The sequence below is a fragment of the Cloeon dipterum genome, chromosome 3 (genome assembly GCF_949628265.1).
Source record: "Cloeon dipterum chromosome 3, ieCloDipt1.1, whole genome shotgun sequence".
In the NCBI taxonomy this organism is placed as follows: domain Eukaryota; kingdom Metazoa; phylum Arthropoda; class Insecta; order Ephemeroptera; family Baetidae; genus Cloeon; species Cloeon dipterum.
Window position 1 is genome coordinate 34,384,635 of NC_088788.1, and position 16,308 is coordinate 34,400,942.

General features: G+C 44.5%; 1 protein-coding gene across 6 annotated transcripts in view; it reads right to left on the bottom strand.

Annotated features, from left to right (window-relative positions):
- The window catches only part of vn (vein), a 60,124-nt gene extending 44,122 nt beyond the window's left edge, over positions 1–16,002 (bottom strand). For 2 of the 6 annotated variants that reach the window (XM_065486654.1, XM_065486652.1), the window contains exon 1: positions 14,998–15,998. In XM_065486654.1, the coding sequence (XP_065342726.1) occupies positions 14,998–15,592 (595 nt within the window). In that variant the 5' untranslated portion in view covers positions 15,593–15,998. Of the gene's footprint in view, positions 1–14,997 lie in introns of all 6 variants that reach the window. The other 4 variants (XM_065486653.1, XM_065486651.1, XM_065486650.1 and 1 more) reach the window with 3 other exon arrangements.
- Between the last annotated feature and the right edge of the window lie 306 nt (positions 16,003–16,308).

The window sequence follows — 16,308 nt, forward strand, 5'->3', positions numbered from 1 at the left end:
ACGCCTCGTTACGGCGCATTATAACTTTGTTACGGCGATGAGAGATCCATCTCTTTTCTTGCACCTCCGCGCCTTAAAAAAAGGAGAATCCCACGCGGCCAACTGCACATTAACAAAGAGACGCGTTGCTGCTGCTGCTGCTTCGCAATTGATTCTCGCACGCCGCCTGATTTTGGATTCCGCCAGCAAACTAGAGGCGCGTCCTAGAAAAGGCCGCGCACCGGCCCGTTATCGGATTAGCAACAAGTTTTGAGTATTCCACGCAGCCCCTTGATCTAAATATGGCGCGGTTGTGCGTCAATGAAATGCGTCAATTTCGCTGGAATCCTGTGGACGTGCGGTATTAAAATTCATGTCATATTCTAATGCGAGAGCCGCTACATGCGCGCTGCACTGGGGTTGCCAGCTTTTCCTGAACATTCGCGCGGCCCTGCTGGGAGTCACAATTTAGAAAGGCGTCGGATGAATAAACTGCTTCTCTTATTCTCTAGTATAGAGTAAGTCATAGATTTGGATTGCAAATCAGGCCAAAATGTTTCAAATTATTTAAAACCTGCTGAGACGTGGAGAAAAATAAAAATGCTTGACAAGAACTCTTAAATATCTGAGTGCTTTTGAATTCAATGAACAAGCTCTGGACAAAGAAAGAATGACGTCATTGCTATGAAGATCAGGACAATGACACTTCTATGGCCCTGATTGTTGGTCCTTGCCGGTTGTTTCGTTTTTGAGTATTTAACATAGAAAACAACGAAAAATAAAAAAACCTCTGTAGCAGTTGTCTGCCACCTTAAGCAATAAAAATATCACTTTGTTTTCATGGTTCAGAGCAATAAGTACAGCTTTACAGGAAATTTTCATAAAATCATATTTACCTTTACTAAAAATTTTGGAAAAAGCATATAAAAGTTTCCTAGGTAGCCGATTAAATTGTTGAGAAAAGTTTGCATGCTAATCAAGCATTGTCTCCCACTCCCAACTGTAAAACTACCATTTATTTCACAATTTAGGGATATTTTCCTTAAAATTCGCACACCGTTGGATCAATCGCGACGAGAAGAATCGAAATCAAGCGAAAATATTAGATAATATTTTGATAAATTTTGCAAAATCTAAAATTAAACTGTTCCTCTCTCCTGATTTTAGATACAAATGTTGCTAAATTCCACCAACTTTAAACTAATTGCAAAATATTCTTAATTTTTGGCCAGTAAAGCTCTTCTTAAGTAATTTAAATTTGGACGGATCTCGTGAGCAGAGCAGACATCTGGCAACCCTAGCCATTTCAAAAAGCTGGGAATTGTTTGCCGTGTGTCGCACTTTTTGGCGTCGGCCGCAGCCTCTGTGTGACTCCGTTTCGCTGGTTGGATGCACGAAAGAAAGACCCTTCCTTCATCTGCGTGCCTCGATACATTTATATGTCGCACAGCGCGCGTTTTACATAATTACGCCGCCTCGTCGCTCTCGAATTATTAGAGAGGAATGCAAATAATCATAATAATAATGGCATTCGGCCTGTCATCACGCCGAGAAAACTACGTTTCTCTCTCTCTCTCTCTCTCTCTCTCTCTCTCTCTCTCTCTCTCTCTCTCTCTCTCTCTCTCTCTCTCTCTCTCTCTCTCTCTCTCTTCCTTTCATTCCCTCTCTCTTGGCGCGCAGGGCGGTGCTGCTCTTTCGAATGACAAACTGCCATCGGGATAATGAACTTTGCAATCGAGAGCACTATGGCATTGGGAGCTGCTCCTTCTCTAAACTTTCGCGAACGGGATTTCCAAAAGAATCGCTCCATTTGAATAATGATGCACGAGACAATCCAACACGACAACTCACGAGGCATCAATTTAAATATTTTTCAGCTCGCACAAAGCGCTCACGTGGTATATTCGTTGGTTAAAAAGGTCTTAATAAATTATTGCAATGGACCTGACTCAAATCTTCTCATTTTTTTAATATTAAAACTGTCAGGGTGCATGAAATTCGAATTTTGCTCTGAACATATTCAATGAGCATTTAATTAGGGGTTTCACGCCGGCCAGCCTACGCTGCTGCTCGGCCGACAGAAGCTTAAATCTGTCGCTGCGCCTTTGATATCTGCAGAACAGCGCTACATTGTTGAGATTTATATAAATTGAAGGCCATTACCGGAATTGCCGCACAAGAAACTCCAGTCAGTGGTACATGCGTGTGCGAGGAGGGTACATAACGAATGTCTGGTCTGCGCAGACAGAGTTCCGCTATTATTAATGCAGGTGTCGAAAATTTTGGACTAAATCCATTTAGAATCCCACACACGAGACGAGAGTGTAAATTGTGTGCAGCGCACTTTGCATATTACCGCGCGAGAGCAGAGAGAGCAGGCGTAAAACGAAAAAAGCAGCAGGGTTACTCAACTTTGTAGCTACAAAGTGCCACTTGCATTAAATGAGGCGTGTGTTGCTATTACACATTACCACTCTTGAATATTGGGGGCTATTTATCTGCAATGAACGCCTCCTACGCGTACTCGCCGCTGCTGGAATAAATTTTGCTCGAGCTTCCCTTTGAGTCGAGCGTGTCCGCCGTTTCAAGCCAGTTGCCGCCTAAACGTCCAAGTCAAATTTCTTAAATTAAAGTTGTTAATCAACGTGTCTGATTTTTGGCATCGCTTCTCTGCTCTTGTAACCCTTTTAACTCGATTTTACGCTACTATTCCAGAGCTGGAAAGTTTCATTTGCAGCACAACTCATTCTCACGCGCCGCCGGGCATGCATTGCACAAATTGAACAGTGGCAAAAGCCATTTTCGTGCAATAAATTCGATTTGGCCGGTGTCCAGCAATATCAGCCAGTCCGCGAGCACACGTGCGCCTTTTTCAGCAACACTGTCACACTCGCACACATACCAACTTTTGTCTGATAAGTTTGCAAACAATGTGCAATTACGAAAAATCGCCGCTGGCTGCCCGAGCCAATCGAATAAAAGGACGTCCATAGCCCATGCAGCGAAGTGTCTCCAGCAGCCGCGGTGGCTATTTCTCATATACGTGAAAAGTGTAAGAACAGGATGATGTCATTGCTAAGGAGGTCACGACCTGCATGCGAGCGGAGCAGCGCATTCACGAAGGGCGACATTCCTGGTGACAGCCAGGGACTGCCTTGCCTGGCCGCGCACAGACACATCTTCAGCCTACACACAATCCGATCAATCTGGACGCGCGTTGTTTCATACTTGCACCGCCAGCATAGGATATAGGGCGTTTCTTTCCTACTGACGGCGTATGCAACCTCCAACGCGTGATGGTAAATGTCAAAAAAGCTCTTGGAGGCTAAAGGACCGAAAGCAGGGTTGGGACAGAAACCAAATGCATTGAAAAAAAAACTGTTTTTCTGCAATTTTGCGCATTTTTCCGAGACACGTGTATTTTTATTGAAGATCAAAAGTGCTAATGATGGATGACCAAAAATATGAATTTAAAAAAAAAAATCAGTATAAAAGCCACTGGTTTCACCAAGAGACCGAAAACTTAAACTCTCAACGTAATTTTCATAAATTTCTGACTTTTTATGGCACAAAATGTGAACTTTTTGGGGTTAAATTCTGAAAAACCCAAAACAGGAGGTTTTTCCAGCTGGTTTTTAGAGAGAAAAAAACTGTGATGCATTGCAAAATCGGCGAAACCTGGCTGGAAGGGAGTCTTAGAAAAATAAATAAATTGAATAATTTCTTGATTGCGTCGTGAATGAAAAAAAAATTAATATTGCGCTGGGAATTGAGGTCGTATAAGGTGACCATACCTTCAAAAAGTTTAAAATGAATTATTTCTAAAGTTGGAATTAATAATATTTAGTCCTAAGCTCACTTTAAACACGTCGGCCAGATGAGCTGGAAAACCCTGGCAGCCACCATATTATCTGACTGATCTGCCTTTGAAATAAATGTTTCGAATATGAGCCGAGGTGCAGAAGCAGAACCTAGCTTGTCTCTATTGGACGAACTCTGAAGTGACTGTGAGGGAACCCTAAAATAGACGCCAAATTTCGATGGCGGCCACAGAAACGAGACATTTGGCTGCTTGTCGGATCATTGAAAGAGTTTTCAATTTAAAAAAGACGGGACTCAAATTGCACATAAAAGCCACCATTGGCAGTCGGGTGCCAAAAGAAACACGGCGTGCTGCACTGAAGCCGTTTGCTAACAACAATGTTAGCAATTGCGCTTGTTTTCGACTTGGCCGCCGCGTCTGCCGGCTATAAATTTCTAATGCACGGCGCTTACGTGTAATTAGAGCGCGGACTGTTTTTAACCCACATTTTATTAGCAAAAAATAATTAATTCAGGTAGTTGGACGATTTTGGTTGATATAGTTAATTCTAACGGGCTGATAACGACTTTTGAGAATTAGGCCATCGCGTCTCCTAATGCGCGGCTACAATTAGCCGAGACAGGAAAACACGCATCAGCTCCGCACTCAATGAGCAGTTATCAAAAGGCTAAAGGGGCGTCTCTCGCCAGCCAGCCAGCCGGACGGCGTAGAGCAGGGAAAGAGGGAGACTCGCGCACTTTTTATTGCCCTGTCGTCTTGCCAACATCATCTTTTGCAGCAGCAGTGAGCCAGAGAGCAAACTAGCGCTAGAGTCTGGTTCTTTATGCGAATTCGCCATTTAGCTACGACCTAATGCAATTATCCGGCGAAAATAAAAAAAAATGTCCAGCAGCGCTTCGGGGCGACAACTTTACGATTGTTTACCGCAGAGCAGCTAGGCGCAGCGATGCAGCCCACCCAGCCTTTTTTGTTGTCAGCGCTAAAAAAGGGGCAAATTTACGTCGGATTTTTATTTTTCTGCTTGCTTGAGCAAATGCAGACGGTTTCGTCTCGGCCGGCAGTCGCGCTCAGTTAAAGTGCAGCCACGACGACGACTTGGCACGAGAAATTTTCTGCTCTCACTTGGCCTCACGTCGGTGCAACAACTCGCCCGCCGCCGCCGGCAACAGCCAGTGGCGCAAGAGGGTGCATCCGTCCAATATTTAGCGAGTTATGTAAAAATATTGTGTGTGTGACCCACTCGCTCGCTATATTCGCCACCAAAATAAAAGCGAGCGCCTTGCGAAATTTCTCTCCGCGGGTTAAATGACAATAATGCGCGCCGCCGAGGATATATAATTGCAGACCGTCTGCATGAATGCATGATCACGATTCTAGTTTTAGCTGGGCTCGGAGGTTTCACATTTTCGCAATTTCCCGCCTCCGTTGCTCAATTTCGGAGACATTTTGAGTCAACAAACGAGTTTCTTCAAGATAAAATAGGATTCTCAACCAAAACCAAACCAAGGTAATAATTTTTCAAAAAAAGGAAGGAAATTGGAGAGACCCAAGGGTGGACAGGACAGAGCCACATCTTTGGTGAGGAGTTTAAATTGGCCATCGCACACAATTGGGCAGGATTCGCAGCTGCGGAACATGAGTATAGCACACAGTCGTGTGTGGTTTGGCAGGGAGAGACAAGCCGACAAAAAGCTGCGACTGATGTCGAGTCGGAAGCAGCTCGGAAAAATCTGACGGCGGCGGCTCTGGAAATAGATTAACCGATGATGGAAAACCGAGTTAGAAAAGGACAAAAAGCTTTGATGACGAGCTTGGGGGCGTCATGGTGACGCCAGAGGAAATCAGAGAAAGAGCCTGGCGGTGCTCCATGCGAGTGCCATCGCAGACTGACACACACGCGCACTTTTTGACCAGAAGGCTGTGTTGTGCGTTGTGCGCGCGGATGAAATAAAATAATGCAAGGACATCAGTTGCACATCTCTGAACGCATGTCCACTCGAGTTATTACCGTAATTACCGCTCATTAAAAACAATTAGCCGCCGTCTAACGACCTTTGATGTCTTTACGATTGTTTTTGCGACGACGAAAATTATGTATATATGCAGTATTCGTTTGCACCGGCCACGCTCTCGGCGCTCGGCAGCGAGGCCTTTACGCCTGCCGAAATGCCACCAGACTGAAGGCTTGACTAATCAAGTGTGCACTTTATGCCCGCACGTCTCGTGTGCATTTCGCCACTTTATTTGTTCTGCCGGCCGGCGTCTGCGAAAAGACAGAATGAATACGCGCTCGGCAAACTGTGAAATTCATGCAGACGGACTCCTGCTTTTCTCACCACCCATTCATTCACCTGACACGCCAGCCAATCGGCTCTCTCGTTTCTCTCAAATATAAATAAAATATGTGATGGTGAGAGCCACACTGAAAATAAGAGTTTCTCTGGCTATAGAAGGAGTTGAAGGAGTTAGATATGAAAACAAAAGAATTGAGACTATAGGGCTTAAACTTGAGGTCTCAGCCAGCCGCCGTTGGCCAGCCGCCGCCGCTAAGCTTAAAATTCTCGGTCCCGCCAGCCGCCGCCTTAAATCTCGCGGCTGAGACTTCGAAATCACACCTATCTTTTGATTTTCTTGATTTGAAGTAGACAAACTACAGATTTGGTCTGGATGAAAAGCAGCAATTCTCTTGAAACGTCTCCCATTGGTGCTTGACACGAAAGAATCTGATTTGTTTAGGCATCAATCGATGGTGCTGTTCAATCGGAATCGGAACACTTTCTCCGCATGTGCTGAAAAGAAACGCAATTTCCCTTCTCATGAATGAACGAACACTGTCCTTCTCAAGGCCATGCGTCGAGTGACAACAATCGTAAAGAGTGATTGTTGTCGTTCTGTTGGGCTGTTAATCACGTTGCTTTATTAATGGAAGCCCATCAGCATCAGCTCGCAGCTTTAATTGTCTCGCACGCTGCGATTGGATCGGTGGACATTATGTGTATATGTAAAAAGAGATGCACACACACTCAGTCGCAGTGCACACGAGGCGACGCAGCAGTATAAATACATCTCTTTATTATCTGTTCTCGCCGCGACGGACGTCGTGTTGAGTGCGGCAATAAAAAGAGCGAACGCGTTGCATTTATTAAGTGAAACTGCATTATAACAATAATTTATCACATTATACGCACTCATAATACCCAATTGCTTACGGCCGGCGTCGTATCGTCAATTGTAAACGACGTTTAGTGGTTGTTCAACATTTTTCCAGCAGCTTATCTTTCCTCCTGCATAGTTTTATGGTCTGTTTCTCTATTCTGCGGCTGCAGGCGTGGAATAATTACCGCGCCGATTGACATTCGCGCGGCGTGTCGGATAAACTTGACCTCGATCAATTGATTTATTCACTCACTCGCTCATTTCTTCAATTCAACCGCCTACTCATTTCACCCGAGAACTGCGCACAAATTGCTCCGCTCACGAGAGCATTTTCGCCGAGAGAGAGAGAGAGAGAGAGAGAGAGAGAGAGAGAGAGAGAGAGAGAGAGAGAGAGAGAGAGAGAGAGAGAGAGAGAGAGAGAGAGAGAGAGAGAGAGAGAGAGAGAGAGGAGAAAAATGGCGATTTTCCAAGCGTTTATTATTTATTTATTTTTTCGCTAAAATAATCGGGCGTTGAAACAATGCAATCATCAGCCTGTCTACTCAACTCACAATGATAAATATTATGTGCTTGAATAATAATGCAACATTGTTGCTCGCTGCGCGCTGCAGGGAAATGAATGCTCGCCACTTATCGTTATTATTTCTCCGATTCTCGTATATAACCCATGTCGAATGAAAGCAACGCAGAGAATAAATTAACAGGCGAAGCTGTCTCACTCGCTCATGTCATGCCTCTGCATTATAAGTTGATAAGTTGCACATTGTTTATGCGTTAAGGGATGCACCTATGCTGCGGCCGGGTGCTCCGTCCGTCTTTCTTTCCTCCGCATCCTTGAGAGAGTTCATCAAACCCGAGGTTTCTCTCTTATCAAGCAAAGCGAGTGATTTAAATATCCAGATTTGCGATTTGCGAAGGCCACTCGAGTTTTCCCGACGGTTTGTTTGTTAAAAACCATCTGCCGCGGTTTGTAACACAAACAAGCCGCAAATTATCTGAAAGAGTGGCCCACATTCTGGAAGGAAGTGCGAAACATTTGTCAGTGCTCTTGTGCGGCCTTTTACAGCAGCAATAAACACTTTTCAGCCAGTAGGTTCTCATGTGTCTATGCGGTGAAAAGGCGGCTGATTAATTAAAAACTCACGCGCGCCGATCGGCGGTCAAGTTTAAGAGAGAGCAGCGCCTGATGGGTGCGCGAGGAGCAGAAAAAGGCACAAAAGCGTGCAGGTCAGAGGTGAAAATTTCAACCGACACAGTCGTTTTCCTATGCGCATGTGAGTGTGTTCGTATTATGGGCAAAGGAGCCATAAAAGGTGAGAGGTGAGTCAATTAAAGAGATGCATGCAACAGCAGCAGCAACGTTTTCAATATGGCACGCCGACGCCGACGCCGCCGACCGACACAAATAATCGCGCACTGGCAGTGAATAATATATGGATGTGCACGCCGTTAGAGCAGCCAAGGAGCCACAGTGCGAAAAGCAAGATTAAGTCACAATCATTAGTGGCGTTGGTTTCCCTGCTCCCCAGCGCCGCTTTTACACTCGAGTTCTTTGACCTAGCTGAGGACGTGCCCTTAATCTGGCATCTCCAAATTTAAAACTAGATTTTCAGAGAAATAGGAACCAGGAAACTTTTTTGTACAAATGGAGTTTAATAATGGACAAACTAGTATATTTGTATAAAAATATGGGTTCTAACCACTTTTAGTCCTTAACAAAAATAACACAAATTTCTGGAATCCAAAAAGGAAAGAGCCAACAAAATTCATTCTATTAGTTAATGAACATTATTTTGCATAGTTTCCAGGAAGATCTGTATGTTTGGTTTTTTTACAGAAAATTCGTGAACAATATTTTTTACCTTTGAAATAATCATCTAAAAAAATTGGAAAAAGCTTCCCAGGTTATGCCGTTTGAATTTTGAGAAAATTGGTTCAAAAGTGTTCATTATAATCAAGCGGCATGCACAATTGTCTCCCAACTGTAAGACTACGATTTATTTCACAATTAAGGGAACTTTGCTCATGATTCGCCCACCATCGGATAGATCGCGACGATAGGGATCGAAATCAAGCGAAAAATCATTAATTTTTCGAGAAATTTGGCAAAATCTGAAATTTAACTGTTCCTCGATCCTGATTTGATTATTGCACACTTAAGAGTTTGTGTTGCTAAATTCCACAACTACTAGCTATAGTCAACAGTTGTTGGCATGAAAAGCTCTACTAATGAATTTTCTCTACTTCCTGACAAATATATTTGAACCCAAGTGAAATTTTCACTGTGGTCTTGAACCAAGATGGGGTCGAATGTGGATAATAATTCCAAGATTGATAATGCAAAAACGCAGAGCGATGAAAACGACCGCGCGCGTCTCATTATCTTGTTAATAAAAGGGTTTCAGCGCACGGAGGTACTCCTCTTCGGCATAAATATCAGGTCGTTGTCCCGCTTTGTCTGCGCTCAGGTTAAAACGCACAATTATTCTCTCATTACCCCGTGTGCTCGGCGCAAAAATTCCGATGTTTTATGAAGCACTTAATATTGGGACAGTCTGCAATTTCCAATGTCGTCGGCTCGGCTTCAAAAAGGACGACGTAAAGCATCGTTTTATGATTATTTATACGCGCGCAAGCATATTTTATCGATGTTTTTATTGTCTCCTCGCTGCACTCGCCGCACCGAGAGCGAGTGTGCCGCAATCGCCTCTCCTGAATCCTCTCGGCCTTTTCTCTCTCTTTGCACCATGCAAAAAATATGTATAAAGGAGAAAAACGGAAAATAGAGCTCGTATTTTTCTATTAACACGGTCAGGGAGCTCATCAGTTGCAAAATACCAAAAAAATATGGATGCACGTTTCACTGCTGCACTTTGCTAAATTTAGAACTGTGCAGGAAAACCATAAATATTTTTTGCAAGCAGTTCATTGAGTTTATTGTTTGTGAAATTAATTAAATCAGGACCGAGAAATAGTAAAATAGTAAAATAAAATTGTAAATGCCAAATTTCTCGATTGATTTCGCTTCCTCTCGTCGCGATCTATCCAACGGTGTGCGAATTATGAGGAAACATTCCCTAAATAAATCGTGGTTTTACAGTAGGGAGACAGTGCTTTATTTGCATGCAAACTTTTGAGCCTATTTTATCAGGGTTTTCCTATTTTTAGACAGCAATTTAAGTAAAGGTAAAGCGGAGTATACACAAATTTTATGTAAAGCTTTACTTAGCTCATTCGGTAAGTGACGTTTGGTTTGAAACATGCTTTTCTATACCAAGCAAACCAGAAGCGTTTTACACGAAGTAATTGTTTTTTTAATTTGTTTTAAATTTTCCTCTTTCATTTTAAAGTAAATATTTAGTCTCCTAGTGTTGAATAGGTATAAATTGGAAATAATTTTGAAAATAAACAAATGCCCCAAGATTTGGATTGGGTGTGAAAGTTTGGCAACACTTGGACTCGTCAAAATCTAAACTCGATGTCGGCGCAGAGCGAGTCGATGGGCGTCAAAATCTTCTTTCACCCAGCCGACGTGTTTGCCAAAATAAAAGGCCGCGCGGAGAGCGTGAGGTATTTGATGATGATGACGTTCGCGCGATAAGGTGTGCGAAGCTAGTTAGTTATCATCGCGAGCGGCAGCGAAGAATAGAGACGCCAGACCCAATCAAAAATAATGCTGTTTATAAGTGGGTGGGTGGGTGGATTAGTTTTACACGCTCGCTTTATTACGCTTCAGCTCGCTCTGCATCGGAAAGCAGCGCCGGCAGAACGAGAGAAAAGGTCGCCGCGTCTGTCTGCCGCCGCCGCCGCCACAGCCACCGCCGCCGCGCGCGCCTTTCAATGTGCACAAATGAGGGCTATTCATAAACTTGCCAAAGTGTAATATATGCTGCTGGCGAGAAAAGCACCTTTACGACGAGACGAGACAGCCCGACAAATAGATCACAGAATTTTATTTGAGCGCAAAAAAGGACATACAATTCCTTGGACTTTCTTACAAGGAAACTTTTACGACTTCAAACAGTCTACGACAAAAATTTCAAACGATTGTTGACAAATACGATACGGGTTTCTTTGTCAAGAGCGGTTTTCACCTTTGCTCACTTAATTTCCAACAAAGCCGCTGATAATTACCAAGCGACTAATTTGCTGTGACAGCCATCAATCCTTGAGAAAAATCGATGACGGGCCGCGATATCAGCGGGTGGCGAGGCGCCAGGCGAGATAAATAAATTCGCTAATACTGCGGGGCTTTGATTAACGCCGCCAGTCGCGCGTTTCCTGTCCGATGCGGTCGCGGTATCGGTGGCAAAATTCGCGAAAATGGTTGCGACCCAATTTCCAGCGCGCGGCGGTGTCAAAACGGCGGCCCCGCACCGACGTAAACAACAATAGAGATGATCAGAGAAAGGTGGGATCGATCAGGAAGTGAGATTGGGCGTCGCTCTCGATCGTTTTATTGAATCGCCCGCCGCCGCGCTCTCTCGTGAGCTGTAAAATACATTTAGCGCAACGGCTCTCCACTCACCGCGCGCAATCTGCACGCAAATCGCCGGCCCTAGACCGATTTTCAAGCAATATAAGGGCGGCGTTGATAAGACATGACGTTTAAAATATTCGATCCCACTCATCCAGCTTTAATTCAAAATAAGCTCTATGTTGAAACACCCTTCTGCGAGCCAAAAGTCATCTCACTGTTTTAAAATCAATGAAAATCTTCCCTTTAATATACTACCCTTTTATCTTCTTTTGAGAGTAGAAAAGCTATAAGTTAAATTCTTGACTTATTTTCATTATTCCATTCTTTTACCGCACCCCCAATCCCTCCAGCTGATCAGGGTAGGTTGTGTCGATTCTATAGGTGTGCAGTTTTTGTGCTTCTGATTATTAGAACCCAAGATTTGGCGGTGGAAATACTAGCAAAAATGCAAACCCCGTGTTTTTTAGTTTTGGCATTCAAAATCTCGTGAACTAATATTGATCCTACCTTTTTCTACTCGCCGTTTCGTTCTAAATCTTTTGGGGCTTCAATTTTTATATTGACTTAAATAAAAAATTTAAAAAATGCAACAATTTGAGAATTATTGTTTTAGTTACAAAATTATTTACATTAGCATTAAAGACACAAAGAAAAGCTGTTCCCCGTCAAAACTTCGGGTAGGCAGCGAAGAAATCACCTCGAATTTGGAGCTCAGACAAAATAAAATCCAAATTTCTTCGGGTGCCGGTTTCCTGAAGAGCTAATTGAGCTAATTTCAGGGAATATATTTTTCATCTCTTGATCACCACATATTATGCAAATCAGAATGGGCGCGTTACTTTTAAAACTACCCTCAATCCTATAAAAAACCATACTCGGTTTTTAGGTATTTTTCCAGGTTGAGCAGCAGCTGCAATGTTCTCCTAAGTTTCTAAGACGATATAAAACAGAAAAATAAAACCGTTCCCATTCGAAATTTCCAAAACTGAAGCAAAAAACGCTCTCTGCACAACTTAAGCAAAAAACTGTCGTAATATCGTAGAAAATTATAAAATTTTAATTTTAAACGAGATTTGATGAAAACAGATGCAGTTTATGTAATGATACAAAAACAAGCGGTGATGCATTTAATTTAAGCTGGAGTCGGATTTGATTAACTTGTCGTATGGATGTAAAAATGCTTGTTACAGCGAGGAGAATCGGATTTTTAGCCATTTCGTTCAGCCTGTAAGACATTCGCGTGCGTCGCCTGCTGCAGCAGAGGAAGAAATTCGAAATTGTCGGCGTTTTTTGAGCGGCACTTTTGTTTCAAGTGTGTCTGTACTTTCAACAAGTATCCATTTTGGGGAAATGAAGATGCATTCCGCAAATTTATCTAGCTGTAAGCAGCGATCGTGTTGAAATCTCGAACCGGGACGCTCGCTTCTTCCTAGAATCCGCAATTTTATTGGTCGTAAAGTGCCCCGCAACCCCGAAATCGCAACAATCCGCATTCTCCACGGTTTCGAATTAATTAATCTGTCGACTATAACATGCATATTCACGACGCGCGCGCACCGACAGAATTCCACGCTCGAACTTCCAGCCGCGAGATGCATAAATGAGTAATTCGCAGGCGCACATAAAAAAGTCGTAAAACGATGATTAAGATGTAGAAATTAATCCTTTTTATCGTACAAATAGTAGCGAGAGAAAGAGGAAAGGAGGCTCCACACACACACACACACACACACACACACACACACACACACACACTCGAGAAATGCAGGTAATGAGGTGGAGAGGGGATCATGATCGGTTTAAAAGAAGCAGTTAGCGCGCGTTCGCCTCCTTTGTAACTCAACCCTATGCCTTTTTTACACACACACATTATATGCGCGCAACTGAATAAAGACGGAGGCTATTGAAAGCTAAATCACACACACACACACACAGACACACAGGAGAAAACATTCATCTTGCTGACAAAAGGGTTGGAAAGGCAGGCTCGAGAGCGCAAAGGAGATGATCAGCAGCTGAAGAAGGTGAAATTATTATTACACTTAATACCACACACGATGTGCTCTCTCTCTCTCTCTCTCTCTCTCGCGGTGTACGAGAAGGAGGACTCTGCTCACATGTTGTGTGTGTTATTATGATTGCATACGGACAGCTTTATGATCATTTGTCATACCAGGGTGTGGTGTCATTTCCACCACACACCTTCACAATTTATAATCCGCTGCTTGCTTTTTCAGCGAACACGCCGCGCGACCTCTTTTATTACGGCTGTGCCATACACACGCGAAATTGATTTAGGCTGGCCGCGCGCATATACATATCGCCGAGGCTGAATAAGTGGATTATTAAGTCATACTTTAAAAATAAAAATGTCCTGCGGCTCGTTGCAGGAGAGCAAGAGAGAGAAAAATAAATGAATAAGGATATGCAACGGTTTTTACAAATAAACTTGTTTTTATTTCCTCAAGAAAAACAGGAAACAAAATAATAATAATATTGAATACTTCCAATAAAGAATAATAAACTTGCAATATAATAAATATGTATTATGTACAAATATTATGTGTCAATCGAGAATGCGAATTGCTTCAAAATCTCCCGACTTTCATTCCTGCGCTGAGAATTATTGATGGAATAATTGGCCATTCGCGAAATATACATTTACGATGGTCGTAATTGCCCTTTCCACTTAGCTGCCGTATCAATTTGAGATAGATTTATTTGAAATTTCGCCAGCGCGCGTAATTGTTCCAGCGTTCGTGTTTTTCAGCAGACTTTTGCCACCGAATGGGTTTATTGCCGCATCACGTCGTTAAAAAACGGTGATTGCCCGTTCAAAAGTGCCGGCGAAATAATTAAAATGCCGTCGCGAATTTTTGTAAAAAGTAGAATATCCGCTTATGAAGCACACAGGCAGTATTTCATTTTACAGCCGAGAGAAATTCGGATGAAATCTTATCTCGTAGGCGGCACACATGGTACAATAAAAGAGGCGCGACGCCGGCTCTTCCATTTTCCGGCTAATTAAGTGTTTAGCGTCAATTAACACCTTGTTTAAGAAGCAAAGTGGCCGGCAATTAAGAAAATAGTAATTAAAAAAGCGCAGCACCTCCATGCCCGAAACGAGTTTGGACCTTAATAAGGTGGAATGTCAGGTATTGAGGGAAAACTTTATTAAATCATTATCGAGCCGAGTGATAAAAACGACACCGCTTCATAGGCGCCGCCGCGGCCGCAGCCGCCGCTGTTTTGGCAGCAAATTTCAATTGCAAAAATGATTGATAATAACATTTCATTGTCTGATACGCGATGTGTGTGGCACGTAAATAAGATTGCCCGCACGATATCTCGAAGGAGGAAATTTTTGCCGTGTTGTTCTGTTCACCAAGATTGAATTATTGGCGTCGATGTTAAGCCTAATTAATTCGACGAACACTAGAAAATTGTTCTCCTTCGGCGAACGCGGTGCACCAAAGCGAGAAGAGGCAAATTCAATAACTGAGATTAGAAGCGATAAGACAATGGAAATATGTACATATATTATGTTTTTGGTACTCACTGAATGTGGGACCGAGGAGCCCTTCGACCGCGTCCTCGTGGCGCTTGGTGGCCAGCAGCGGCGGCGCCAGCGGCCTGAACTGGTGCTGCGAGGCGCGTTCGGCGAACACGAGGTACGTGGCGTTGACATCGAGCGCGGCGACAACGCCTTGCCGGCAGGCGACGCCGGAGTTGGACGAGGTCGGCGTCTCGAACTGGAGGCGCCGCCGCCGCTTCTTGGGCTGCGGGTGCGTGAAGCCCTTGAGCGGCTTGAGGATGAGGAAGGAGGCCTCGTAGAGGCCGTGCGCGTCGACCGGCGTGCGCGACTTGACGTAACCCTTGAAGACGACCGGCGACAGGTAGGCCTTGGCGCCGACGTCCTCGAACTGCTGCACGCGGAGCTGCTTCGGCGAGCAGCTGGCCGCCGCCGAGTCCACCGTCAACATGAGTAGCACAAGTAACAAGAACAACAACCACCAACAACTGCGGCAGCACAAACTTCTGTGCCTCGACACTGTTTCCGTCCTGGTGCGACTGTCGTCCGCAGCCTGCTTCATCTCTGACGCTGCTGCTTCTTGTCTTATCACCGGCCGCTCAGTGCAGCCGCTCAGTGCCATCCGACGACGACCGGCGACTCGCAGCCGACCGCTAGTCTTGGACCACCTGGCCTGAGGACGACGTTCACCGGGAGACTCGCGGCTAACAACTGCTGCTTCTGGCCAGCTGCACGAGGCGGCTTCTCCACTGCGGCCCCGGCACCGACCGTAGTCATGCTTGGAGACTAACAGCGTGGCCCACTCTGCTTCTGTCCTGCTGTCTCGGCGGGCGGAAAAAAACTCTTGCTCCTTTTCCACTCAATTTCTCTTTCTATCTTTGTCAGCCCTCGCTTCACTCTCGGTTCGTCGACTGCGCACACAGCACGCTGCGATCACGCCGGAGTTCGAGCTACTACTAATACTATACTATAAAATACACACACCACCACTCCTCTGCTCTTTCTCTAGCAGCAGCAGCAGCATCAGCAGCAGCAGCAGGCGGCCCGGCCCCTCTTTTTCACGCATAGAGGGATCGCTCCACCACTCTCGTGCACTGATTCTGCCTCTGGTTGGTGGTGGCGATGGTGGTGGTAGCACCAGCTCTCGCGACCCGCCGGCCGGCCGGCGAAGAAATAAACCATCCATAACACGCGCTATTCGCCTCGGTCTAGACGTGCTGACACGCCGACTCGCTTTTCGTTTTAGACTCATCTCCTTTCCAATTTCGTGCAATGCGCCTGATTCCGGGTGGCGCAACGCATAAATTACACACCCTCTCAGCCTTGATTGAAATTCGC